This window comes from Rhinichthys klamathensis, unplaced genomic scaffold (assembly GCF_029890125.1).
Source record: "Rhinichthys klamathensis goyatoka isolate OS25496 unplaced genomic scaffold, OSU_Roscu_1.1 h1tg000422l_1, whole genome shotgun sequence".
NCBI lineage: Eukaryota > Metazoa > Chordata > Actinopteri > Cypriniformes > Leuciscidae > Rhinichthys > Rhinichthys klamathensis.
This window is the reverse complement of record NW_026606920.1, coordinates 883,793-911,116: the sequence shown is the minus strand read 5'-3', so window position 1 is coordinate 911,116 and position 27,324 is coordinate 883,793. Positions and strand designations below refer to the sequence as shown.

Sequence of the window (27,324 nt, the reverse complement as noted above, 5' to 3'; positions counted from 1 at the left end):
AAACAAAAGACAGCTGTCTCCTGGATCAACAACAAGATGTACAGCCTGGATGGCTTTCTCATTGTTTGAAAGTAATAAAAAACGTAACGTAAAGAAATTGCACTTTCCTTTTTATACATCTGAAACAAAATCTTTGGCTCAACCTGTGACCTTGTAAAGCTCACCAGCATTTTTTGATAATTGCATTAGACATTATTATTATACAAAATGATGCATTTCCTACCCTCTGACCTCTTGCTGCAGAAATTATGATTGAATTCAAGCCTGGGTTACCTGGTAACTGCTATTAATATATTTGTACTTTTTAAATCACTTTGAGTGTAAAGAATCTCAAGGCGTTTAAAAATGTGTTCCATAAAACTAGTGTCCTTTTTTTACATTAGGTTTTTATTTTTAATTACTACTATCCAGTAGTGACTCCTTGTCAATTTCACTATACTTCAGGACATACTACTCAGTGAAAAGTATAGTAACACATATTTGTAATTCCATTTGGGATCTGTAGTTCCTTCACTTCCAACTAGCATGTTTATCAATAATTTCTTACCATTATTCCAATTTTTGCTGTCAATTTCTAGTTTTACTACAATCTATATTCATTAGGTAGGCCTACTACTAATTTCTAATCTTACTTAACATAATTTACTACATGTTAGCTATCATTAGACATTACACTGTAAAAAGTGGTGACCGGCAATTGTTACTTTAAAGAGCTATTTCTTCCATAATATTTAGTTTTATTGATATAAGTTAATGTAGGCTTAGGTAGCAATATTAAAATAATATGTTTGACTTGAATAAATAACCAATGAACTTAGATGTTACCATTTTGTCCCCAGTGTAGTTGTATTCCACTTGTAACATTTATAATCTTGTAATTTTAATGGAAGTAGGCTATAAAGTAACTTAAAACATTTTAAATTATTACAAATAAAAATGCAATTGTAATGTTTTACTAATTAATTACGTTTCCCTTGAAAAAGTAAAGGGATTACTCTTAATTTTTATGTAACTTAATCAGTTAATTCTGATGTAATTGCATCAAATACTTTATAGACAATTGTGAATAAAACCTTCTCCCTTTAAATACTTTGGTCAGTTCAAAAATAATTTATGCAATTTGATATTATTTATTTGAAAGAATTACGAGAGCCTTTCCTATCTATCCTTGTATTGTTCAAGTAGTTGAGGTTGAAATGGGATTTAGAAAGTAATTAATAATTGCAAGTAATGCAATATTTTTTAGAGAGAGTATTAGTAGTAGTCTAATTACACTGTTGAAAATGTAATTAGCAAGTACAGTTTTTACTCAACACTGTTACTAGTAACTATTGGGAATTTAGAATAGATAGTGTCTCTATATAAGGCAATGATATCTAATATATAAAGCTGTAATAGATACGAGTACATACTGGAATAAGTAGGCCTACTAGTATCATCTAATTAGTTCTTACTTGTAAAAAAAAAAAAAAAAAAATGCAAGTCACCATTGCCAGTAACAAAAATCATACTAGTTTAAATACTTCCTACAAACATAAATGTTTTGTCCGATTTAAAATCATTAACGCTAAATTATATTCTCTAGAGTAGCTTATCTAGCCGGTGCATGGCTACCGACTACATGTTCTCTCAAGCTATTTACAGGTTTGGCGTCCTGTAGGCATATGTGCAGTCCTTGAAGCACGCCCGAGGTCACTGATCTCTCAGGAGCAAAACACCACATTCTTTTTTGTGTGCCCAGCAGTGCTGCTCTTTGACTTCTTTGCCCATATAAGGCAGGAGATACCATGGCAACCGTGGGCTTGAATAGCTGTGTCAAATCCCTCCTAACCCCCCCGCCCCTCACACACACACACACACACACACACACCCTCACAGGCACGCGGCGCGCGCTCTCTACTGGACACTGGCTCGCGCTCTCTCTTGTCCTTCTCAAGCCCGCGGACTTTTGCACTCCCAAAAGCAGGTAGGTATATTGAAATATTCCCGGGGTTTCGCCGCCGTTAACGACACGCTAGCTTAACATTCGAAGCGTCAAAGGTGAGCGGAAATAAAAACAGTGTTCGCCGAAGTCAGGAGTGAGGTATGTCGCTAAGCTATGGCTCCACCCCTCCCCCTGCTTGATGATCGCTGGAGGTTAGGCCGCATGTCTATTACTAGCTCTCATAAAAAATAAAAACAAGAAACGGGTCATTTAGTTCCGGATCACGGCGAAACCATTAACACGAGCTTACGTTAAGGTTTCAGGGTTTCACCCGTTTCGTTTTTGATTTAGCAGCTACTCGTTCAGCGCCACTGTAACTGTTAGAGGGACTCCAAAAGTCTGTCCTCATTTCACAACAAACAAGCGCAGAGAGCACTTCCTTGAACAATCAGTATCGTGAACGAAGACGCTGCTCTCCATACCGAGATGTTTTTATTAGTATGTGATTTTTTTATACTTAACGTTAAGACGTTTATCTTTTGTAATATCAGTTGTATGTTTATTCTGCTCTTCATTCCTTGGTCTAGCAAGGAATATTGAAAGATTAGACATTTTTGTAAAATGCATTGCTAATCTATTCTGGCTACAAGCGTCAAGTGAAATTATCAAAAAAGAATGTGTGTGTATATATATATTAACATATGTGTGCAATCTGTATTATCTATACATTTAGTAAAGGCCACAGTAAAGCAAAACTAGTTAAACTGTCAGGGTTTTTTGCTATCCTGGAAAACCGTGAAATATTCAGGGCAAGAAAAGTCATGGAAATTTCTGTAGGTAACATAAATGTTTTTAGTTAGTATTAGTTTAGTAATTTGCTATTACTCATTAAGTGCTTCCTAGGCTATTAATTACTTTTTTGAAGTGGAATTTATATTTTTAAATTTCAGTAATAACAATAGAAAGATTGTCCGAAAGCGCGGATACTCTGAACTGCTTGATAATAACAAGTGAAGAACAATTCCATGGTTTTGAGTAACTTCTACTTTTTTCTTCACAGGTCTTTGATTGAATTGGAAACTAGCTTCCAAATGACACATTTTCCGAGGTGTGACAAAAGAAGCGGGAGCAAAAGGTGAATATGGTCAGTCAAGGAGCCAAAACAACATGCACAGCCTGCTGCATGAAGAACAAAGTTGACTGACTCAGACGTTGACTGTCTGAGCCTAAATGTGTCAGACGAAGCTGTGGACAATTACCAGATCTAAAGGCCTTCATAGCTTCTCATTTTAGAACACACAGCTGTCAAAAAAGGGGTCAACTGAAACGGTCTGTGCCAACAGCACGTTTGGGAGTATTTTTCCTCCTTGGTTGTGTTGAGAACTAAGCGATGGCCATGGTGAGAGGGGGGTGGGGAGATCCCAATGGGGAGACTAATGGACTTGGTGGCGACAAGGGTTACCTGAGGGGAGATGAGGACGACGGGTCACCACAAGGAGGCGGCAGCGACATGGAGGCTGGGGACGATGATAAAAGTTGTGTGGTGGACTGTGTGGTCTGTGGTGACAAGTCCAGTGGGAAACACTACGGTGTGTTTACCTGTGAGGGCTGCAAGAGCTTCTTCAAACGGAGCGTCCGGCGAAACCTCAACTATACCTGCAGGTAATGGAGGGAACTTCAGCGCTGTTTATGTACGTTCAAGTTGATGTTTTCAGCATGTTAACTTCAGTCTCAACATTAAGCTTTTCTGGTGCTTTTCAGATCGAACCGAGACTGCCAGATTGACCAACATCACCGCAACCAGTGTCAATACTGCCGTTTAAAAAAGTGTTTCCGAGTGGGAATGCGCAAAGAAGGTAACTGTCTATCCCGCTCGTCATTAAACCAGTCGGAATGGCTTTCCGTCATTGTTTAACGCACACAGATTCAGTCAACTGATCCACTGATTTGTCAACATGTTATAGAATGTATAGTAAACTACGGGTTTTTTTTTTTAAAGAAATCTCTTATGCTCACTGCTTAATTTATTCGACCAAAAATACAGTAACATTTTTTTAATATTGTGAATATAAACATTTTAAAAAGCTGTTTTCTATTGTAATATATTTTAAAATGTAATTTACTCCTGTTATGGCAAAGCTTTTTTTTTTTGCATCATTACTCCAGTCTTTAGTGTCACATGATTCTTCAGAAATTATTCTAATATGCTGATTTGGTCCTCAAGTAAATACTATTAGGCCTATCTGTAAAAAACAGTTGTGTTTCTTAATATTAGACGTTATAAATGTCTGCTGTCACTTTGATAAAAAATTAATGCATCCTTTGTGAATAAAAGTATTAATTTATTTTAAAAAAATCTTACTGACCCAAAACTTTTGAACAGTATTTCCTGGAGCACAGGTGCTTTAAAGGGGTCATATAATGCCATTTTTGTACAAGCTAATATGATTCTTTAGGGTCTAAATTAAAAGTTTGTAATATACTTTAATTAAAAATTCTCATTAGTATTGTAAGAAAACACTTATTTTACCTGGTCAAAAACAGCTCTGTTTTCAGCACGCCGTTTCAGTGCATATGACTTTAAATGATAATGAGCTTTGCTGACTCCGCCTCTCTGTTCTGTGCGTACACGTTTGTAACACAATACCATAACGTGTTGTTCATTATAAACGTGGGATTATGAATTATATGGAGAACGTCGTACATAGAAAACATGCAGTAATGTACCCTGAGTGTAAACCTTAGACTCATTCATCGTGAAGCGATTTGCAAAGATCTAAATATTAATATAAAGTTTAATAAAACGTTACACTCACTTCAGTTGTTCTAGAGGTTCAGCAGGAACACGAATATCTGGTACCGATTCTTTATTCAGGAGCAGCTGCTTAGCAAAACCAGCTTTATACTGATCCTCGTTTATAAAGCAGTCTGGTGAGAAATGATTCGCGCAAACATGAGAGCATTGACGTTGCTCGTGGGGAATATTCCCTTCGAAAACAAACTCAGCCACTGCGTCTTCAGCGGTTCGGATTTAGGAACATTAAAATGACTGCTGTGTTCGTTATTACAGCCAAGAACAGAACACCACAATCGCTTAGACGCCATTCTGCTCATAGACAGTGCTCCAGCATATCAACAATGACCGCGCCGATCCGCGCAGACTATGATTGACAGCTCTCACGAGCGAGGGCGGGTCTGTGTTGAAACGCGCCTATCAATCAACAATCGCGGGAGGGGCGTCCGACCGTGTGACGTCACACGGTCGAACGGCTCGATTTGAGGCAGGGGAAAACATATAAGGAGATTAAAACAAAACCACTGGATGGATTTTTATCATTATATGATGGTTGTGTACAGGCACTGCCAACACACATTTCAGTACAATCAACTTAAAAAAGTGCATGTACCATTATATGACCCCTTTAACACTACTGAGTCAAGCGTAAATTATATACACAAATTGTGAGTTTGCAGTCTGAACTACTGAATGTGACTGGGTACCATGAATTTATGCAAAGACAATAATCAGTCTTTTTACTGCATTGTTTTCACAGACTACATGCAAAAACAAGCATACAGCTCAATTAGTGTAGTCCAGTTTATAAACATGACACTTAGGAACAGGTTCTTTTAATTAGACTCACAAGTTACTGGTTTTGAATCAGTGAACTAAAGTTATGGGTTGGTAAAGCAAAATTCTGCTGGAAACACTGTTTTATATTTGATAGGTTGAGGGAAAAGAGAGCTGTACTTTATTTTAAGCTGACCCAGATGGTGTTTGTTTACCACATTTGCCAGTGCACATGATAAAACTTGCATTAGGGCCTGATGACCTATATATATTTTAGGTTTTGCTTTTAAAATGAAGTGATCTTCAGCTATATTGAACATGTTCATTGCTCATTTATAAAGTCTCTGGAGGTTTGACTTAAACAGTGTTTCCTTTTTCATTTTTTGAGTGCTTGTGTAATCAGGAATTAGATGTTTCTAATCCCTTCAGACTCTCTGCAAGATGTTTCATGATAGAAAAAGAAAGGGCTGTTGGAAGTTGGAAAAGTCATCTATCAAGCATTTCAACTCCATCACGACTCTCCCCTTCTCTTCCCTCTCCCCCTTTAGCAGTTCAGCGTGGACGCATCCCACCTTCGCATTCGAGCCTCAGCCCATCCACGACTCCAGTGGGCGGTAATGCCGGGAGCGGCGTGAGCGAGTTCTACAACGGGCAGCCGGTGTCCGAGCTCATCTCCCAGCTCTTGCGGGCAGAGCCCTACCCCAACAGCCGCTACAGCCATCAGTACAGCCAGCAGATGCAGGGGGGCGGAGGATCGGCCATGGGCATCGACAGCATCTGTGAGCTAGCTGCGAGACTCCTGTTTAGCACCATCGAATGGGCCCGAAACATTCCTTATTTCCCTGAGCTGCCTGTATCTGAGCAGGTGGCCCTTCTGCGGCTCAGCTGGAGTGAACTGTTTATCCTTAACGCAGCCCAATCTGCCCTGCCACTGCACATGGCCCCGCTGCTCGCCGCCGCAGGCTTTCACTCCTCTCCCATGTCTGCCGAGAGGGTGGTGTCCTTCATGGACCAGGTGCGCATCTTCCAGGACCAAGTGGAGAAGCTGACCCGCCTGCAGGTGGATACAGCAGAGTACAGCTGTCTAAAGGCCATAGCGCTCTTCTCACCAGGTGCGTCAGACACAATACTCGGATTAAACTGCATTTAACCGAACACAATCGGTTCAAAGAAGATGTAATACATCTATGTTACATCCAAAATGGTAGAGAGAGAATAATAATGAGTAGAATAATGAATAATGATACTTGAAAGTATCTTATCACTCACTTCTTTCACTCACTTTGCACGGACCGACCGTCACTCGCAGTAACGCATTTATGCAGGCTACAAATGCACACTTCACAAGATATCACAGCTGGATTTGAATAAAAATAATTCTAGTCAAGTTTCTTGCGTTATACTGGCACCCTCTACTGGATAAGAGAAAATCTCTGTTTTCCTTAATGTTTCTTAGATGCATTTTGAAGCAGCTTTTTATCTAACATATTGTTAGGAATAAGGCAAATTTATAGAGTACATAAATTCATTATTTAGAACTTGTATATTCTTTCTTTCCTGTACTATCATGTTTTTATTTTGAGTTTAAAGGACAACTCCGGCGCAAAATGAACCTTTGGTCTAATTAACACATTGGCACCGAGTCGACCGTTCTCTGGGATTTCTTTTCATGATAATCGAATGTAAAGAGTTTTATCTCTAAAAACTGTTTAACTTATAACGCTAGTATATAGGGCATAGAATAAGTAAAAAGAAATCGCTAGTTAATACCACTAACAAGGCTCAAAATAGCCCCACACGAACACGGTAGCATAATGAGGGTCCCTACATGCAAACCGAAGCATTGAAAACTTTGTAAGTGTACAGACAATTAAATAAGAAGATACTTTATAAAGACAATACACTTCGCGTATACAGGCAGGAGCCATCTTGGAAAACAGTCTCGACCAGTCAAACCACGAACGCCGTGCTAAGTGAGCTGGTCGATCGGAATTACGTTTGTGAAATCTAATTACATGGAAATGCATGAATTATATCTGTTTATTAAAATATATGGGTGACTAACTACAAGGGAAAAAGGGGTCCCATACTTTCATATGAGATTCCAAGTCACAGTTCAGCTCACTTAGCACGGCGTTCTTGGTTTGACTGGTCGAGACTGTTTTTCAAGATGGCTCCTGCCTGTATACGCAAAGTGTATTGCCCTCATTATGCTACTGTGTTTGTGTGGGGCTATTTTGAGCCTTGTTAGTGGTATTAACTAGGGATGGGCATTTTTTCAAAAATATTGCATTCGAATATTCGGGCTCATAAAAATATTCGTTTATTTAAATGACGTTTAACGAAAAAGACGTTATTTTTTAAGTTAAATATTTTTTCACGTTTTTGTCACCATTTCTGAACAAGCTTACAATTAGGCAATATACACAAGAAGCTTACAATATATGTTAAAGTTTTCTTTTAGTTGAAAACATTAAACAGAAGGCCTATGTGTAAACAAAAAATATAAAAAACAAAAGCATTAATAAAAGCATGCTTAAGCAGCGCGAACGGGAAAAAAACGCCTAATAAAGCAGATTGCACGTTTTTATTGAGAAACAATATCCACATGCAGGGGCGCCGCCAGCAATTTATGCTCGAGTGAGAAAAGGCGCTTTGCTGACAGACGCTTCAGAGACACAAAGATAATGGTGTTCTAAGTTTCTAACAGCACTTTCTGTTCTTAAACCTGTCTCCCTCAACGAAACTTAAAGGAAGTATATGTCTCAAAATCATTTTGCTATAAGATAAGTTATCATCTCGGATTACGCGGGGTCCAGCTGCGCTTACCTGCAGTCGTGAATGTCTGCAGTGTTGGACAGCTGTCTTTCCTCATTCGACTGTTTGGATTTCATGTGATTTCTCATTGGGTTGATGATATTATAACTCAGATTAATTAATTAATTCGATCAAAAGTAATTCCATTTAGTAAAATCATTTTCAAGTAATTCCAAACTTCGCGAGGCAGACGACAACATTATGTGATCAAATACACACAACTTGTTAACACACTCCACAGCGCCACCCAGTGCATTTAATTATAACTGCGAGTTAGTGCTTGGGATTTATCATGGATTCACTGTATTTACGGCCAGCAAAGCAATGTAGTAAAATTCGAATAGTATTTTATTTTTCGAATAATAATTACAGATCGAATATTCGAAAATTCGAATATTCGTGCACATCCCTAGTATTAACTAGCGATTTCTTTTTACTTATTCTATGCCCTATATACTAGCGTTATAAGCTAAACAGTTTTTAGAGATAAAACTTTACATTCGATTATCATGAAAACAAATCGCAGAGAACGGTGCCAATGTGTTATTACACCATAGGTTCATTTTGGGCCGGAGTTGTCCTTTTAAATTTATACGCTTCAAACATTTTGAGAATTTATGTGCCCTCGATAAAGAACCTATGCAGGGCTCAACAATAGTTTATATATATTTATGATTACACTAGACCCACCCCAAATGGTTGAATGTAACCATTAAATATATATAATATTGTAATTATCATCAAATATGTAATGTTTAATGTATAATGTTTTTTAAATGCGTCAAATATTTAAATACATTCACAGTATTTCACACATAAATTTAAATTGTTTTTTTCCTCAGATCATTCAAAGTTTATTTTACAAAGAAAATTAGCTGGAATACAAAGTAATTACTGGAGATTATTAGGGGTGTCACCCCTAATAACTATGATTCTCATAGTCGAAGATTCGATGCTTCGATAGGAGGAGCCTGATTCGACTACCAATCTCACGGTCGAATCTTCGCAGATGTGTTATTAAACGAGGATTATGTCATTTTGGCTATATGAGTGTGCTCAATGTCTGATTTCACATAGAACTACTGGTTTTCTGTCAATATGTTAATATACAGCCTATTATGATAATGCTGTCGATAAAAATGTGTAAAGAAAGAAGCTTTTAATAAATATTTTAACGTGCGCGCAGGGTGAATAAATCCAAACACCCCGTGACAGATTTAAGTTTCACTTTCGATATCCGTGACCGACAGAGGAGCGTCTTGTCGGCAGGGATTTAAATCTTTAAAAATGTCTGGGATAAGACAATCTAAAGATGCACACCATCAGAAAGGATATACTCCAAGGCTGGATTTAGCATCAGGAAAGCACTTCTAATTTGATTTTTGGATACTGTGAACACGTTTAGCTAAAAAGACTGCCGCTCCAGTTTAGCGTTTATTGTTGTTTCTGCAGTTAAAAAGACAAAGTTGACAATCCTGGCCATACTTTCGTTATTTTAATAATTTCTTTATTTTTATTTTATTAATTGATCACTCAGGGTGATCTAATTTAACTATTTGTGACTTGTGTTTTGAATATTTGTTCCCCTGCACTTTAGGCATTTTGCACACATTTGTTCTGCTTCTTGTGATTTGATTCTGACTTATTTCGTTTTGTATTTTTATTTATTATAAAAGTATATTATGTTCTTAATTGTTGATTATTTTTCAGTGCATCGATGTTGCGCTGTAGGCCTACATATAGCATGATCGTACAGGCAATTCAGCCGATTTAATTTGATTTGCATGTGAAATGCAAATCCTATCTGCAGTGTGGCCTTTCTGCAGTTATTTATGTTATTTCTTAGTTTTATTGATCCAAAATGTTTTTATACATTTTCTTCTATATCTTTGTGTGATGTTCTGTACATCGCGGCTTTAAAATGTTAAAGCCCGCCCCCTGCCCAACACCACACACATGATTCGACTATTAGTCGACTATAGGCAGGACCTGACGAATCTGATTCGACTATGAAAATCCTTAGTCGGGGACACCCCTAGAGATTATACAGTTGTAATATAATTCTAAGACGGCCATAAATTTATAAACACTTCTGCTGTAAAATTATGGTATACAAAGCAAAGCATTACTAATTTTTAGTGGTCGACCGATATTGTTTTTTTGATGGCCGATGCCGATATCTTAGAGAGCAGGGTGGCCCATATAAAGCCGATATTTTTATTTAGATATATATATATATATATATTTATTTATTTGAATCAATATTTAATAAATTTATAAATAAATTAGAAAACAAATCCTTAAAATAAACATGCTTATACTTTAGATGGCAACTTCTTGAATCTGCAATTCTATTACAGTATTTTTTTTTACAAATAAAGTTATTGTTTAAAAAAATATGAATATGTGAATAAAAAGTAAAGTAAACACTGTAACAGGGCACTCGGTAATCTGGTAATTTCGTGCACACTGGTAAACAATTTTGGTATTTGGTAAAAGACATGGTAACGCTAATTTTACATACAGCACACAGTGAAAACGATATGACTACGACAGTGCAACTGGATATAGCACAGCATATTTAAAAATTAAGGATTTAAACTGATCTTCTGTTCGCATTCACTCACTTTGCACGGACCGACCGTCACTCGCAGTAACACATTTATGCAGGCTACAAATGCACACTTCACGAGATATTACAGCTGGATTTGATTAAATCTGCAAGGTTTGTGAAATTAAATGTTTATTAGATATTCAGAGATTTGTTTAAATGATGTAACTTAGATGCGCATTTGCTGAATGTTGACGGTAAATGATAAAGTATTTTAGCCTGATTGTTTGCATTTTCTGTTACAAATAATATAAAAGCAAACGCTTTACTTTTCGCATACTTTCTTTGTTTACCAGTTCTGTCTAACAAAGTATTAGATATATGACTGACAGAGATCGTGAACTAATGAAGACTTCCAAAGCATCGGCCAATCAGAAAAACGTATCGGCCGATGCCGATATTTTAAAAAATGCCGATATATCGGTCGACCACTACTAATTTTCTTTTTTTTTTTTGGTGTAATTTATTTATTTGTAAAGCATTCTTGCAATTTGCAGACTGTGGAACCAAATGTTTATTACTAAAGCATTATAACAAATGTAAGATATGACAGTGCAGGACTGGCACAACTGGTCATGACCTGGCCACAAAGTCTGGTCACCCTTCCACTATCCAACATTTGCATACAATTGGTCTTGAAACAGCTGTTAACCTCCTCTTATTCACACCCTATTCACTAAATAATCAATCAATGTATGTAATTATGTAGTAATTACAGACTTACCGTCCATTTTACAGATATAGTATTTCAAGAGTAATGTTTTCGTGCAAAAATATTGGTTATTCTCACCTCACATTTGTAGTTTAGCCAATAAAAAATCGAATTAAAAAATTCCACATACGCCTGCCCTGTACTTATCTTTATTGTTGAGCCCTGCATCATACTTTACAAGTTGAGTTACACAAAATCTGGTTTGAAACCTGTAACTAATATCTGCTGTTGCTCATGTTTATCTTTAGATGCGTGTGGGCTGACAGACCCAGCTCATGTGGAAAGCCTGCAGGAAAAAGCTCAGGTGGCCCTGACCGAGTACGAGCGCATGCAGTACCCCGGACAACCCCAGCGCTTTGGACGGCTCCTTCTGCGACTGCCCGCTCTGAGGGCGGTGCCCGCCAGCCTCATTTCTCAGCTCTTCTTCATGCGCCTTGTGGGGAAAACGCCTATTGAGACGCTCATCCGTGACATGCAGCTGTCTGGCAGCTCCATCAGTTGGCCGTATGCTCCAGGACAATAATCATGATCAGATGTGACCACAGAACCAGTCTGGAAGTCTTGGTCTGAATTTTTTTTCGTTTAAACCACACATTCACATCTGATTTTGACTGTATTACCTAATGCAACAGGGTCAACAGTAGTAGTACAGAATTCAGTAGTACATTGCAGATGGTGTGATTTATGTTCTGTGAACTGTTTTATGATGCCCAGAAGCGTTCTTTAAAATTACTTGAGAAATACTGGTTATCTGCCAGCCAAAGGTAAGATGTTAGGTACAGTTTAATCACCAGTTATTAGTTATTGCGTGGAAATTGGTTAAAACCCAAAACCACAAGCTCTGTCAGTTGGGTGTGAACATAAGTCATTTTGGACTGTCCCTGGAGGCACCAGGGAATAAAGTCCCACTCATTCTCTGTTCTGCCCTGTCCTTGCGTACCAGAAAGCCTGAAGGAGGAGGAAAGAGACACATTGACATCCAAAAACCCAAACAAATCAAACGGAAACAGTCAGAATTGGGACTTGAGCATTTGTTTTGCCAGTGATAACTACTTGGCATGTATTGTTTAGCTCTTTTACCCTATCAATGCTAATGCGTTTCTTTGAGGAGAGCTAGCTAGTGCAAAGATTGGATTATGTTTTGTGAAATTTCCATTTGACAGAATACTTGTGGACTGTATTTGTACGTTGCGTTAAGATACAAACTTATATCTTCAAGAATGATTCATATTTCTATAACGCACATTTGAGATAAATGACAGATGAAGTAGTCATGGCTTATTTCTTCTCCCCCAGATAGAAACCAGTTAACATTCTTCATGGAAGTGGTGTTCATCTACATGCATAAGACACTGCGTCTTCTTATACATGGTTTCCATTCTGCTTTTATTATTTCATATACTAACCAGTTTATGCTAAACTGGTGGTAATAGTCACATTATGTATTGTCGACCAAAAGAAATACCTCTACAGTCTGTTGAGACTCAAACGGACTCTGTCATTCACAGCTGTGTCAGTGTATTTCAAATGTATCTATACACTTGAGCTGCTCACTTTACACTAAAGAGGAGTGATTGGATCTATCTGTCTGTTATGTTTGTTACGAAGGCTGTTTTTGACAAGAAACTGGCACTTCCTGTTTTGTCTTTTGTGCTCTGGTGTGGCGTTTCACCGGTGACAGCATGTTGTACTGGCTCTAGTTGTGAGATGTAAGTTTTCTAGCCTTCTCATACATCTGAATGACTAATATTACCTCATATTTAGGCCTTGAAAAACATATCAGGCGGTCTAATATACATAAACGCATCAAAACGGCAACATGTACAGTTTTCATTTTAATATCTTTGTCTTTTTAAATACTTGTGTATGACAGCTTGATTAAACAAAAGTATCATACATTGAGTTGTGTACGTATGAGACTTTTTTGACTGTTACCTACAAAGGAAATGTTTCCTATTGGAGTTTTTATATTCAAATTGCAAAGATCATTGAATTTTACAGGAACATTGAAAATATTTACAATACCACTTTACAGACACCACTTACTCGGCTTATAAAAGCCTATACCGACAGTGATGTATACGTTGGACGTGCATACATGTGTACAGTTTCAAACAAAGAAATCCTGAGGATCAGAAACATTAGTCTTCTCTCTCCTTGTAAAGGCTCTGTCATAATTTTTCACTAGTTGCTTGATTTGACACAGTTCCTGCCTTAGCTTCTTACACCGGAGCTTCTTGGCCTGGTATTCTGGAGACTATGAGAGAGGATATGGGCATTAGGGATCTACAGACAAACACATAGCGACTAAAGGCCCGCTCACACCAAAGACGATAACTATAACAATAAAGATATAGTTCTAAAAATCTTTCAAAATATAAAAGAGTAGCGAAAAATGCCCACTAGTGTGGATGCTAATGTAGTTATCATTATAGTTAATCTTTATAGTTATTGTTCTTGGTGTGAACAGGCCTTAAAATCATTAGTACCTAATACTGATGTGTAAAAACTGATGTGTATTGAGAAATATTTTCCTTTACCCGCTTCAGATCCTTTAGTCGATTATATTCATCAGCTACAGCCTGTGATACAAAGACAAAAGATATGTGTTGTATTGAGTTTATATCATACTTCATACACCAAAAAGGAGTTTACACAGCAATGCCATTGAAGAACCTTAATTTATTTAGTCTTTATTAATGTTTTTTGTTGCCTACCTGGAACTTGGTGGACTCCTCATGGAGGGTGTCTAGCTCTCGGCTCAGTTTATTCATTTGATCACTGATATCATCCATTTCTGCACAAAGGTTCTTGTAAACGGCGAGGGTGACATCAAACTGTTTCTTGTACTGTCTGCGCTGTTCATCTGTTGAAATTTCTGAATAAGAGCTGTAGCATAAAAACAAAAATCAACAAGTAACTAGCTATCTTGCAAGCAGCAGTCTGCTCTTAGAAAAGTAATCGGGCTTTTCGAGCAGCACAACATGAAGGATAATTAAGAAGTATTCCTGATGGAAACTCACTCCTCCATCTCATATGTGTGTAATTCAGTGGCTGAATCTCCACCAGTGGTGTAGCCCGTCTCACAGAGAACATCCTCAACCTCGTACGTTTCCGGTTTCTCTTGCACTGAGCTGCTTTGCACCTCAACCTCCTCCACAGGGCTGGGGCTCATCCACCGATTCTGGTACAACGGCTCCGGGGAGCAGCTGTTCACGTTCTCAGAATACCTTTAAAACAAAATGCAATGGAAATAAAACTAGTGTGCATTTGTACTTTGTAAGATTTTCTACTCCTGAACATAAAAAGGAAAGCAGGCCGCACTCACACGTTGCTTTTGTATGCAGCCTCGCTGTAGACGCTCACTGTTCCCTCAGTGTAGGAGGTGAAGCTGTTCTCTGCTTTCAGGTGAGGGGAAGCCTCTGATAAAACCACAGTGGGGGTGTATTGAGTGTTTCGCTGGAACACACCATGTATAAGTGTTAATGGAGCCAGAGAATTTGAGTCTGAGACTAAAACTACAAAATGACCCAAGCAACAGGCGCCTACTGATGGGAAACGAGACCAGACCGGAGGACGATCAGAGATAACATCGCAGATGTCTCTGAACAATACTGTATCTTAAGAGACCACTCGAGAAGTTGTACATCACACAATACACCAAGACACTGTAAATCCATCACAACACAATTATCCCACCCTTGTGCACATGCATGACTTCCTCTAATGAAGCGTAATTATTATATCTTTCAGGAAACACTTGAGAGCTGTACATGGCACTGCCTGTTCAAAAATACCTGCGTATTGTCTTAACAACATGTGGCTGACAAACAACATCTGAGGTCATTTCTAGGAAAGTCACTGCATATTCCAAGAATTTGGAATAAACAAGTTTGGAAGCTCACCTCACAGTGAACCAAATAAAATAAACTCTTGGATCTGTAAGTGTCTTTTAATGAAAAATGTGTTATGTATACTATATGTATTTATTTCTCATAATTACACCAGATAGCAAGTTTAGGCCTACATTTAGATGAAAATATAACTTAATGGTCATGCTGTATCCATAAAATCTCTAAAAATCCATTAAATCTCTGCCTATATCAACCATATAGTAACTGGTAACGTGACTGTCGAGAGGTCACAATTTGCTTACTGACTTTTATTCAGTATTCATTATGAAGATAGTATCACAGCTATTCTCTTCTTCAGAATCATTGTAAATCAGTGAATAGTTAACACAAAAACAATGCAGATCATGTGATTGATTTTATTGTATGTGACTGGTGTCACAGGTTTAGGCTGCACAATATTATAAATAATATGGTCCACAAATTCAATTTGTTAAACCTTCTAAAAATATATTACCATAGTAAAAATAAATAAATGAATACATTTATAAATTAATGAATTAAAATAAAATATAACATTTGAAACTTTAAGAAGAATTCTGAAAAAAACATGGTTTCCACACAAAAATATTAAACTGCACAACTGTTTTTATCTGTGCTACTACTATGAGCAGCAAATCAGCATATTGCAATGATTTCTGAAGGATCATTTGCCGTCAGAGAAATAAACCACATTTTAAAATACATTACAATAAAAAAAGTAATTTTAAATTCTAATAATATTTCATAATATTACGGTTTTACTGTATTTTTAATCAAATAAGTGCATCCTTGGTGAGCATAAGCCTTGGTGACAGGTGTTTTTTTCCCGTGGCAATTTCTTATATCACAGATATTTAGCTGCCTATAGTAACATAAGGCATAAGACAATTAAATAATAACAAGTTTATGTTCAACTTTAAATTGTGAACAGATGATCCATACAAATACAGTCCACAGAATGTTTAGCAAAAAAACGTTTATAATACATTATATACCGCAGGCTTCATATTATTCACTGAGTGCGTCTTGTGAAATATACTCACCCAGTCTTGTGAATTCTGGGTCCTGTCTGTTTTGAGGATAGGTGGTTCCTCCCAGTAGATATTAGGTTTGCCATGATGCCATATTTTGCTTCGAGTCTTATAGGCAAAATAGGCTGCAACAGCCAGAGCAATCATGACAAACAGCCCACAAACCAGAGCCACAGCCTAAAATTCAGCAGAAACACTTGTTTATTAAAAGATTCATGTTGCATTCATGTGACACTACACTGCAAAAAAAAAAAAAAAAAAATTCTTACTTAATATTTTTGACTTGTTTCAGAGTACAATAGTTCAATAGTACATAGTTCCCCAAAAATGAAAATTCTGTCATTAATTACTCACCCTCATGTCGTTGCTATAAGTGTAAAAAAATCTCTGTTTAAGATTAATATAGTAAATAAAGTGGCAAATTATGTGTGTTTTTTTTGTGCCAACAAAGCACTGGTCGCTTCATAAAATTAAGGTTAAACCACTGGAGTCACATGGATTACTTTTATGTCTTTCTGGGGCTTGAAAATGGTAGTTGCATAGCTGTCAATGGAGGGTCTTACATGTTTGGAACGACATGAGGGTGAGTAATTACTGACAGAATATTCATTCTTGGGTGAACTATCCCTTTAAGCCTTGTTTTCTGAAATGAACGATCAAACTTAAGAGAGTTTATACTTAAAACAAGAAAAAATATCTGGCAATGGGGTAAAAAACAAACATAATTGAAAGCGAAAACAAGTTTTATTTTATTTTTTACCCCATTGGTAGATATTTGTTATTGTTTTAAGCACAGTCACTTCTTCTTTTTTCAGAAAAAAAGACTTATCAAGTAAATGTATATTAACTTTGTTTAGAAAATATTTTTTTCCCATTGTACAGTGAGAATTATGTCTTGTCAAACTGACCTCCTCAGGATCCATGAAGCAGTAGTGGTAGAGATATCGATTTAAGGATGGATATGCACCCGGGAAGCCTGTGCCGACTCCAGCGCTGATGCTGGGATTCCCTAATGAGGTCTGACACATCATCAGGATCGGGTTGTACAAGATGCTTTGTGAACTCTGGGCCATGGGATTCACCCCAATGACGAATATGATGTCTATAATACACTGAAGAATCGCCAGAACCACGTCCACCACAAAAACCGTCAGGTAAAACGTTTTTCCGCGCACACACCATAACTTTGAGAAACTAACCACTAAGATGGCCAAAGATATTACAAAATTAAGGGCTGCCATTGAGATCATGGCTGACTTTGCTGAGTAGGGTGTCATGTAAGAGCTTTGATAGCCATAGGTTCCTCCATAATACCCAGATCCCATGCCATAGCCCCCAGATCCAGCAACATAGGCCCCGATACTGCCCTCGTAGCCATGCATATCCCAAACTAGAGTGGAAGCAACACAGGCAAAAATAACAAAACAGAGCAGAGCCGTCAGTCCCTCCATAGTTTTCACGATGCCAGGGGGTGAGAACCATCTGTAGAAGTGCTGAGGGTTTCCCTCCATTTGAGGAGCATCAGGCACTGAAGAGAATAAGCCATACTCGCTCCTTTGAGAGTAGACACTTCTGGATGTGTACATATTTGATGGGGCAATGTAGTGTGGACTGTACTGAGGTGGGCTGTCATACTGCTGTGTTTCATACATGATTCATGAGAGAATCTGAAAAGAGAAAATTAGATCAAATTTAGATCATCTGGGTACAGCGTTCTGAAGCCAAAATTACTCTTTTTCAGACAAAGAGCTGCTGTCATTTATTGTTTTACATTTGAATCTCATAAAACTATGTGGACAAACAGCACTCACTCTTATAGTGGAATAAGAAGAGCAATTATTGTTAACTAAAAATATACAAATATTTGAATTGAAATAAAGGTAAAATCAAATCAAATATAAAAATGAAAAAGTTCAACTTAAACTTAAACAAAATTAGAAATGTTGCCTTGGCAACTACCTGAAATAAGTTTAAGTGGAAGTATGAAAATGATTAATATAGAAATAAGCACACACCAAATATTAAAATGTAAACTGAAAATATAAAAAATATAATTTATTAATAATAATAATAAAACCTATAATAGTATATAGTTTACTATATAAACAGTAAAATAACACTGAGACCACATTTCCTCTCGACACTTATCTGCTGCCCTCAATTTACACACACATATTCTCAATTATACATCTGATAATTTAATCCCATTTATAAAAGTAATGGTTCCGGTGTCATCACTTCTGATTGGTCAATACTGTGCTCCAATAAAACCCGCACTTGAGAAAGTGATATTGTTTTTATATAACAGTTCAATAAGTTGATATTTATCAAAATACATTGTAGACACAACATTGCTATTTACTTGGTCTATTTTGCGAAACTATTTCACAATGAGACAAAGCATTAACCTGTCTGTCTCTAGAGCTATTCACAGCCTTACAGAATCGGTAAGTGTTTTTTAAAAGAATTGTTTTAATGAATGATTCAGTGACTAACTCATAAAAACATTCACTTGTTCTGTTTCTGAATGAATCAGTGTGCTCGAAGGAATCATTTGAATGAATGATTCAATGACTCACTCATAAAGACAGTCACTTGTTCAATGTAACCTGCAAAAAGAGTCAATGAAAAATCTCTATCACTAATACACACACCGACAATCTAGAACACGCAAACAAAGACAAGTGATACAAACAGCTAAAAGTATACATTTTATCACTACATTTGTTCCCTGTGATTACAAATGTACAATTGTTAGCGCACAGCTTTACTCCTAGAGCTCCAGGAACATTTAAGATGGAACACACCTCTTTATAGCACAAACAACGTTCAGTTTTAAACATCACTCCCTTCATCAGGCTACTGCAATTCAGGCGAGATGCTCTGAATAATTCAGAGAAACAAAAACAGATGCAGTCATTGGGGTTTCATGTTGTAAGTTTTCTTCTTCACATTTCTGTTGCATCCCCCAAGAGCAATTTACAGCCATTATATGTGGATAAAAGAGGTGAGGAGTTGTACCGCTAACCGGAATATTTCTAATACCGTACCCTCTTAGTTAATTATGCTTTGGAGAGAGGGTGAGCTGCACACCTGTGGTAACTTGAAAAGAGTGAATAAATAATTCAAGAGCTGAAACTCAACCTAGCCAGCTTCATACAGCCTCACAGGTGCATGTTGAATGGGCAGCTATTCTAGAATAAAACATTTTTTTTTTTTTTTTTTTAAGAATGAGAAAGCTTTTTTTTTGCAACATTGAATATAACTGTACAACTTTCCTCCTGAAAATAAACAGCTATTATTTTAGATTGTTCCGATCATACAGCCGTCACAACATCTCATCGGTGACATCGGAAGATTCACAAAGTACTAGGAGATGTCAGTGTTTTTGTACTGACTACAATCCGTTAAAAAAAAAAGTCTATCATTTTGCAGTAAATAAATGTTGCATAAAACATTATGTAACTTACCGTAACACAACAGCCGCTGATCTTTTCCTCGTTTTCCTTAGTCCAGCTTTTCAAAGCCTGACAGTTTTTTTGTCAAGTATTGTTTAGTGTTTGAGCTTATCCGTTTGATGTGAATAGCTGTGACAGCTGCTGCTCATGGTGACTTGTGTGGAAGACCTGGCCCTGAAACTCTAAACCAGTTGCTACTGACACAATCAGTCTTATTGGCTCCTCAGTGGGTTGAAAGTTAAGGTGGATGAGAAGCTGAGTTAATGATTGTTAATCTTCTAAAGTGCTTTAAAGCAACAGTCTAAGTCTGATTTCAGGCCATTTTAGAATTTTAAGAGCCATAAACACAGTTAACAGTAAAAAAAATAAAATACAAAATATGATCTATGAAAGTAAAGTTTGTGGATTAGTTTAAGCCAAATGGCCTAATTTCTTTTTGAGTAATTTGTAAACATAATAATACAATAGCGGAATCTTAATGAATAAATACTATTTTAGTAATTTAGTATTTTAGTAATTGCTGTCCTTTGCAGTGGAATTTTATGGGTTCAAATGGAGTCAAGTGGAATCAAAATCACGAATCCTCATCTTGATGTGGCTTAGTTTTGCTTTTAGATATTCACACCGTTCCTTCTTCTCCAGAAAGTAGGGATCCTTGGGGAAGCACATAAGAAGTTAAAATTAACAACAATAAATTAGGCTACATCTCTTAATTTTGAAGCATTTTAAAGTCAAGAGTTGACTTACGTTCTTTTTTTGCTCATATGTTTTCAGTAAGCCATTGATTCTCTTTCTCTCCTAAATAAAACATCCACAAACAATTGAAACAACTTGTTTGACTTGTCTAATAAAAGGTAATACAGAGACAATCTAAATGACTCTAATATGACGTCTCACTCTCACCTCAGGGTTTCTCTTGTTATTGATGAGTCGGCTCATCATGGTGTCTAATTCCTGAAACTTCATTAATGTGGCTGTGATCTCTCTGTGCAGTTCCTTGTACTCCTGGTATTGGTCATTAAAGACTGCTTTGTATTGCTCTCTGTCTTCTATTGAATGAATTTCAGGATATTTTCTGTTTAAAAAGAAATGTAAAAATACAATAAAAAAATCATAGAATCTTGAGATTGAGACACATGGTGCATTTCAAAGTAAATACCCAGAAATAGCAGCATGAATCAAACAACACCGCATTACACATTATCCATAAAGTTGTTGAAAGCCCTTTCTAAGGTTGTCTACATAAACAGTTGGTTTAAACCATTTATAACACCTAATATACCAATCACCTGTTAGGTTTGTTTGTCCTAAATATATCATTTATTTTTATTAGACCAGAAATACACAATGAAGAATACTAACATTATAAAATCAGCGATGACTCTGGGTTTAGGAATGTGTCCAATTGGAATAGCTCCAGTTAAAATCTTTCGCTCTTCAGCTCTCTCTGAGACATAAGCCAGCCTGCTCTCATTCACAAAGCTTTGATCCATTTCATCTTTGAAGGAAATTTTCTTGGATCTAGTCGAGGAGCTGCCCATATTGGATGTGGATTTCAGAGTCTGCTGCTGTAACTGAAAGATAACAGCCATTGCAATTAGTACAACTTGTCTTGATAAGAATAGTGAGAATTTTGTGGAAACTGGAAATTTCATTTGTGTTAGTTAAAAGTGAAGCAAAAATCATTCTAATATGCTGATTTGCTGCTCAAGAAACATTTCCAATCATTATCAATGGTAAAAACATTTGTGCAGCTTAATATTTTTGTGGAAACTGCAATTAATTGCTTAGGGATTCTTTGATTTAAAAAAAAAAATAACGTTAAAAAAATAAATCTTTTGTAACTTTATAAATGTATTTTCATCAATTTAGTTTATTTATTTTTTCTTACTGACCCCACACTTTTGGGCAGTAATTTAAAATGTGCATTTACCTTGCTGTTCAGCTGGCTGGTCATGGCCTCCCTCTGACGGCGGGCGGCTTCATGATTCCACATTTTAAGACATGCCAGGAAGCTTATCAAGTACATGAGCATGTTAATAAATATAAACGAAGTCCCAGCCATCTGACCCCCCTCAACACGACACAGATTAGACAGGACTGGGTTGACGCCAACCGTCATGAAGCAAAGCCCACCACGATTCAAATCATTCACGTAGACGATTCCCGCTGCCATGTACAACAACGAAAGGACTAGGTTCATAACAGCCTCGGTGAGAGGCCACCATTTGGAATCCAGAAGGATCGTTCGGTAATACATTGTTAATCCCAAAACCATCAGGATAACGGTCAGCATCCATGAGAGTCCAACAATGACCAACACAAAGGTTGTCATGGGTCCAGTGTAACGGTATCCTTTCACATCAGTGAATCCATAATTTGGCCTGTAATAGTTGGACCACTCACTGTCTCTCTGAATATATGCACATACACAGGCAAGAACCATCCCACCGAATACAAGTTGAAGGCCAGCGAGCAGCCTTAAGAGGCCAGGCCAAGACTTCAGGTAGGAGTATTTTAACTGGTATACTTCTAACTTCTCAGCGTAGTACTCTGCCGGATGGATACTGGTCAGTTCAGATTCGAGGGTGTCATATGTGTACCCCACTGAACCTGGGGGGAAGTTTGGCTTGAGGTTACCAGAAAGCACATCTCGCGCATGCCAATGATTTCTGTCCAGTGATGGAGAAACAGGCGGACTACATCTTGTGCCGTTAGGTAGTATTTTAAATCCCCCTGAAGATGTTGAAAGTGATTCAGAATCAGCCTTCTTCCATTTCTTCAACACACCAGTCCATGGTTTCAGAAAGATGCTTTTTTTAGTCTTCTCAGCTTCCGTGTTTTCCTTCTGCTTGGCTGAACTGCCCTGATCATGAGAAGAGAAGCTTGAGTCCTCATTGTCATCATCATGAATTTTTGTAGGATCCTCCTCCGCATGTGCTCTGTTGAAATCTTCACTTTGAGAGGATGAGACGTCATCTGAATATAATCTACTGAGGTCCGTCATTTTGCTGTAGCTGGGAAGGAAATCAGGGTCTAGTAGGCTACACAGTCATCTTAGAGAACTCTATCAAACTAAGAACAAGACCTTTTTATTGTATGAATTATTATCAAAATTGTATGAATTATGAATAATAACATCATAACTTTTGCCTATGTTGTGTTTGAGAAGCTGGTGTAAGCATTTTAGTAATCCAGTCCAACAGCTTCACCAACTAGACTTTGCTGATGGTCTTTTCAGCAGGGCCGGTTAAAAGTTATATTTGCATTCAAAGTGCATCGATTACAGTCATAAACATACTCGTATAAACACAACAGTTTCCGATTATCAACTGTAAACTGAACTTTGCTCTCTTAAGCATTTGTTCTGTAAAACATCAGAAACATCAGACAAACAACAAGAAGAATGCTCACCTTGTTGTCAGTACAGTCTGATTTGCTGTTAGTGAGTATGGCTGTGTTAAAATGGCTTCAGAAAGTAAAAAGTGAGTCAGAGGCACTGTGGCAGGAAGCCGGAGAGGAGATTAAACATTAAACCTGCAGAGGCCAAGTCTGGTGACAGACACAGGCTGGCATTCAACTACCTGCTGCTGCCAATGAATATTTCCCCACAGACACTGGACTTGATAACATTCCTGAAACCCTCGAAGTTAATGATCCAAAACGACTGATATTATTTCACCGGAACATGTAACTACTTTAAAATGTATTAATCGTGTCGTGTTTTGCCATCGAGTCTTTTTCTGTTACTCAGCACCTAATCACTAGAGGGCAGTAGATGAGTAAGTATTGACCAGCATAGCTCCTCATGCATCAATGTCCGGCAAGCTACATTTTGCATTTTAAATAATGGATATGTTTTGTTACTTGTGTTGTCTGTAGAATAATTTCACTCCTCCCATATGAAGAAATGCATAAGCTGGCACAGTCTCAATGATAGTCAGCAGGAAAGGTTGCACAGTTATACAGATTTTTCATGTGAAGTTAAGCAGTCAGTCCATTTACTGTGGATGTTGCTTTGCATTTGGTTACTACAAGGTAACTGACTACATAAATTTGTAAGGGCTGTACAGTGTACACTCTTATCACTGTGGAGAAGGAATGCTTTATCAGTAATTTGTCCTTTAGCAGAAGAGATCATGAGGCCTGTGCTGCACAGGCTGTGCAAGATATTTGAATACTCCTGTACTGATTTCACGTTTTTAACCTCAAAAACATTAGATTAAGGCGTAATAAAATAGAAATACTCATTAGATTAATAATCAAACATCATGACATCTTGCATGTTTGAATTGGTAAAATATTGGTAATTCCAAATAAATATGGTAAAATGGCAAGTCGTTGAACAATTTAAATAGTTCAAAAGTTCATTAAAAAAATGTAAATACTCCATTTGTGCTCCTCAGATTGCCAGACTGGTGAAATCCTGTGGAGAACCAACTTTAGGGTCCCTTAAATGTCCTATTATGTGCTTAATGAGTTCCAGTACATATTGTCTCTCAAAGTCTTTATTTAGGTTACTGAGTCTTTCAACTTCTTGAAGAAACTTATGGACACCTGCCCTTTTTAAAAGGGGGCCTAGATGTTCTCCAGAGGGTTTTGCAAGTGTGGCAATCTAAGGAACCACAAATTACCAGAACACTTTAAATGGTATTCAGCTATAATTACATAAATTTGTAATAAATGTCAATGGTCGTCAATCTTTCTGTGTTCTGTCAATGATATGTGTCTGAATTCACCTTGGAAAATGGCCTAAGGGGCGTTTTTTTCCCAAGACAGTTGCCTGGGGTTTATCTTCAACCCTCTTCAATTAAATGTTTATGAGGTCCGCTCCACATGTTAATGGGCATATGTCTTACTCTCACATGCTGTCATTACCAACTTGATGTGGCCCATTTTCTTCTCTCTTCTGGGATTGCCTCGAATGTCCCTCTGCACTATTCTCACTCTTCAGAATCTAGGTCTGCCTCCTTCAGCACATCAAACACATCAAGAATATATATTTATTTTGATGAGGCGTGATGCATTGCATATTGACTTAATTGTTAAGACAGGACGTTCACACGTTATTTAAAAATAATTGTGCTGCAAGTACAGTATTTTAATTTCACTTATTCACAGAAGGCGGCTCTGGTAGGCTCCTTGTTTTCATCCTCATTTGAACATGTTCATCCAATATCACAGTGCCACAGTGTATTTCTCAAGAATTTGATGTTTATTATCTGAAACATGGGCAGATTTTGTCCACACTGTAGCTTCTTGGGCTATATGTTAACAAAATAAGAGGATCTCAACATACGAGACCAAGATAACCCATGCCTTTATGTACAGTCAACCTGGGAGGATACAAAATGCAAGTCTTCTCTCCGTATTTAATCATTCACAGGTATTTCACAAAGAAAGGCAATTAGGAAGAAAAAAAAAACAAGAAAGAAAATGAAATCATGTAATCCAATAAAATACGTTCTAGTGATTTTGTGTCCCATCTACTTGTGTATGCAATTTGACATCAGAAGACATCCGAGTCTTACTTCATAATTGGCACATTACAACATTTAGACTGTGTTGACAGTGAAAGAGAGAGAAAGGCATGAACAAGGGTCATGGTCATGTTGTTAAAAACCATGCAATCATCAAATTATTTTTGATTTTAATCAGGATCTAAATTGCACTTGATTTTGGTCATCAACAGCAGCTTAAATATTAAAGCAGTCTGTTCCTCTATTTTTGTCTACATTATGAATTGAATGTTACGACTGGCTTTCTCAGTTCTTCTTTAATCTTTGTTTTATCAAAATGTGCTAGAAGTGTCAAGAATATTTCAACAATGAAAGCTGTGAGAATTCTCCATCCTTTTTTCCCCCCATCATCCAAGTTTTCTTAGTTTAAATGTAGTCATTTTTGTTTGGCAAAATTGCTAATTTTAGGCATCGTTTGTACACAAGAACAGAGGGCTAGAAATACACAAGACCTAAACGCAGTATTGACAAGACTGAAACAGGAGTTGTGATGAAATGGTAAATTATGTAAATCTTTTTCTCATTTAATTATTTTTGAACAAATGTTTTACAAGCAAATCAGAAAAATCAAACATGCATTATCAGAAGTATTTTGGCAAGAATTTGGCTTCAGTCTCACAAGAAATGTGCACAAAGTCTGTGTCTTTGAGTGTGTAAATACATTTCCATGTGATCATAGGCTGTATAAAAACATAAGTTTTTTAATTAAATGTATTTAGACTTTGGTTAGGAATATAATGTCTTGCAGAATAAAAGTCTAATAAAAATCTAATGATTTATAAATATTAAATCAAGCACAAATAATTAATACCCCATTTTTGCCTGATCTTATGTAGGTTTCTCCAAACAATGTCTCAGATGTTGGAATAATAAAGTAAATTAAATAATAAAAATAAAGCTTTTCTAAAGCAAGTTGCAATGAGATGGTTTTTAGTCATTTACCATTGGTTCCAATCAGTGACAATTACATCGTCAAACACATAGCATTGTCAGTTGCTTTAAGGTTAAGCGATTATTTAAAACCATAGATGTCAGTAAAATACATGTGAACAGGAGAGACAGATTTTTAATCTAAGCTGCCTTAACGGTATATTTTGAAAAGTGCAAATGTGAGCCACAATAATGTCTTCCATCTCTTTCTGCTCTATCAGATGTATTCTCTCAGAGAAGATCTTCTCATGATTATAGAAAGATTCGTTTAGTGTTAATCCTATTTTTTACTGATTCATCAATCGCTTGGTCGAGAAATTCATTTAGGTAGAACAAGGAATGCATTTAACAAACATAACCACATTACTCCACCGCTATATTTGCAACTCTAAAAATACTATCCAACGTTAAAAAGGAATCTCTGTGTAAAAAATAAATGAAATAAAACGAAAAGAACACACACACACACACACACACACACATACACACACGTTTGAAAAACCATCCATAATCCATTCGTCACATTTGCACTGAAACATGCAAGGTTTAAATCTCAGTCCTGTCATACATTTGTGCCTACCACAGCATTAGCACTCAGTGCTGTCATTTCAAAATCAAAAATGCAGCCTTTCGGTAATGTGAAGACTTCTGGAAGCTCAGATTTCATTAAAATGAAGAAAGTGTTACCAGCTTGAGTAGAAACAATTACTTCTTGTATTCCTTCCTTCCTATATTTCTTTCATTTTTATCCTTCCTTCCTTTAATTCCTCTTTTCCTCCTCCCTTCCTTTCTGTCTTTCCTTGCTTTTCTAACTGATGGAAGTATTGAAAGGCTTTGGAAAATAAGAGAAGACTGCGA

At 37.0% G+C, this 27,324-nt stretch overlaps 2 protein-coding genes and 1 long non-coding RNA gene across 4 annotated transcripts; 1 reads left to right on the top strand and 2 right to left on the bottom strand.

Moving 5' to 3' along the window:
- The first annotated feature begins 1,844 nt into the window (after positions 1-1,844).
- Positions 1,845-12,740, top strand: nr2f6a (nuclear receptor subfamily 2, group F, member 6a). Of its 2 annotated transcripts, none has more exons than XM_056235438.1 (5): positions 1,845-1,966; positions 2,985-3,586; positions 3,686-3,780; positions 6,047-6,607; positions 11,884-12,740. In XM_056235438.1, exons 2-5 carry the CDS (start codon positions 3,315-3,317, stop codon positions 12,156-12,158), a joined length of 1,203 nt encoding a protein of 400 aa, XP_056091413.1. In that variant the 5' UTR covers positions 1,845-1,966; positions 2,985-3,314; the 3' UTR covers positions 12,159-12,740. The 2 variants fall into 2 exon arrangements, with proteins under 2 accessions (XP_056091413.1, XP_056091412.1); XM_056235437.1 differs by having other exon boundaries at positions 6,044-6,607.
- Positions 12,741-12,784: 44 nt separating this feature from the next.
- On the bottom strand, positions 12,785-13,567 carry LOC130070890 (uncharacterized). Its single transcript, XR_008803945.1, has 2 exons — positions 13,057-13,567; positions 12,785-12,996 (listed from the first exon to the last, which is right to left on the bottom strand). It is a non-coding gene; the product is annotated as an uncharacterized LOC130070890 (long non-coding RNA).
- Positions 13,568-13,577: 10 nt separating this feature from the next.
- LOC130070888 (uncharacterized) lies at positions 13,578-23,134 on the bottom strand. Its single transcript, XM_056235448.1, is given in 12 exon segments — positions 13,578-13,892; positions 14,176-14,217; positions 14,353-14,524; positions 14,659-14,865; positions 14,964-15,094; positions 16,572-16,736; positions 17,468-18,196; positions 20,549-20,671; positions 20,765-20,815; positions 20,921-21,092; positions 21,380-21,591; positions 21,951-23,134. Coding segments are annotated over 12 exon segments (3,225 nt in total). The 5' UTR covers positions 23,025-23,134; the 3' UTR covers positions 13,578-13,745.
- Positions 23,135-27,324: the final 4,190 nt, after the last annotated feature.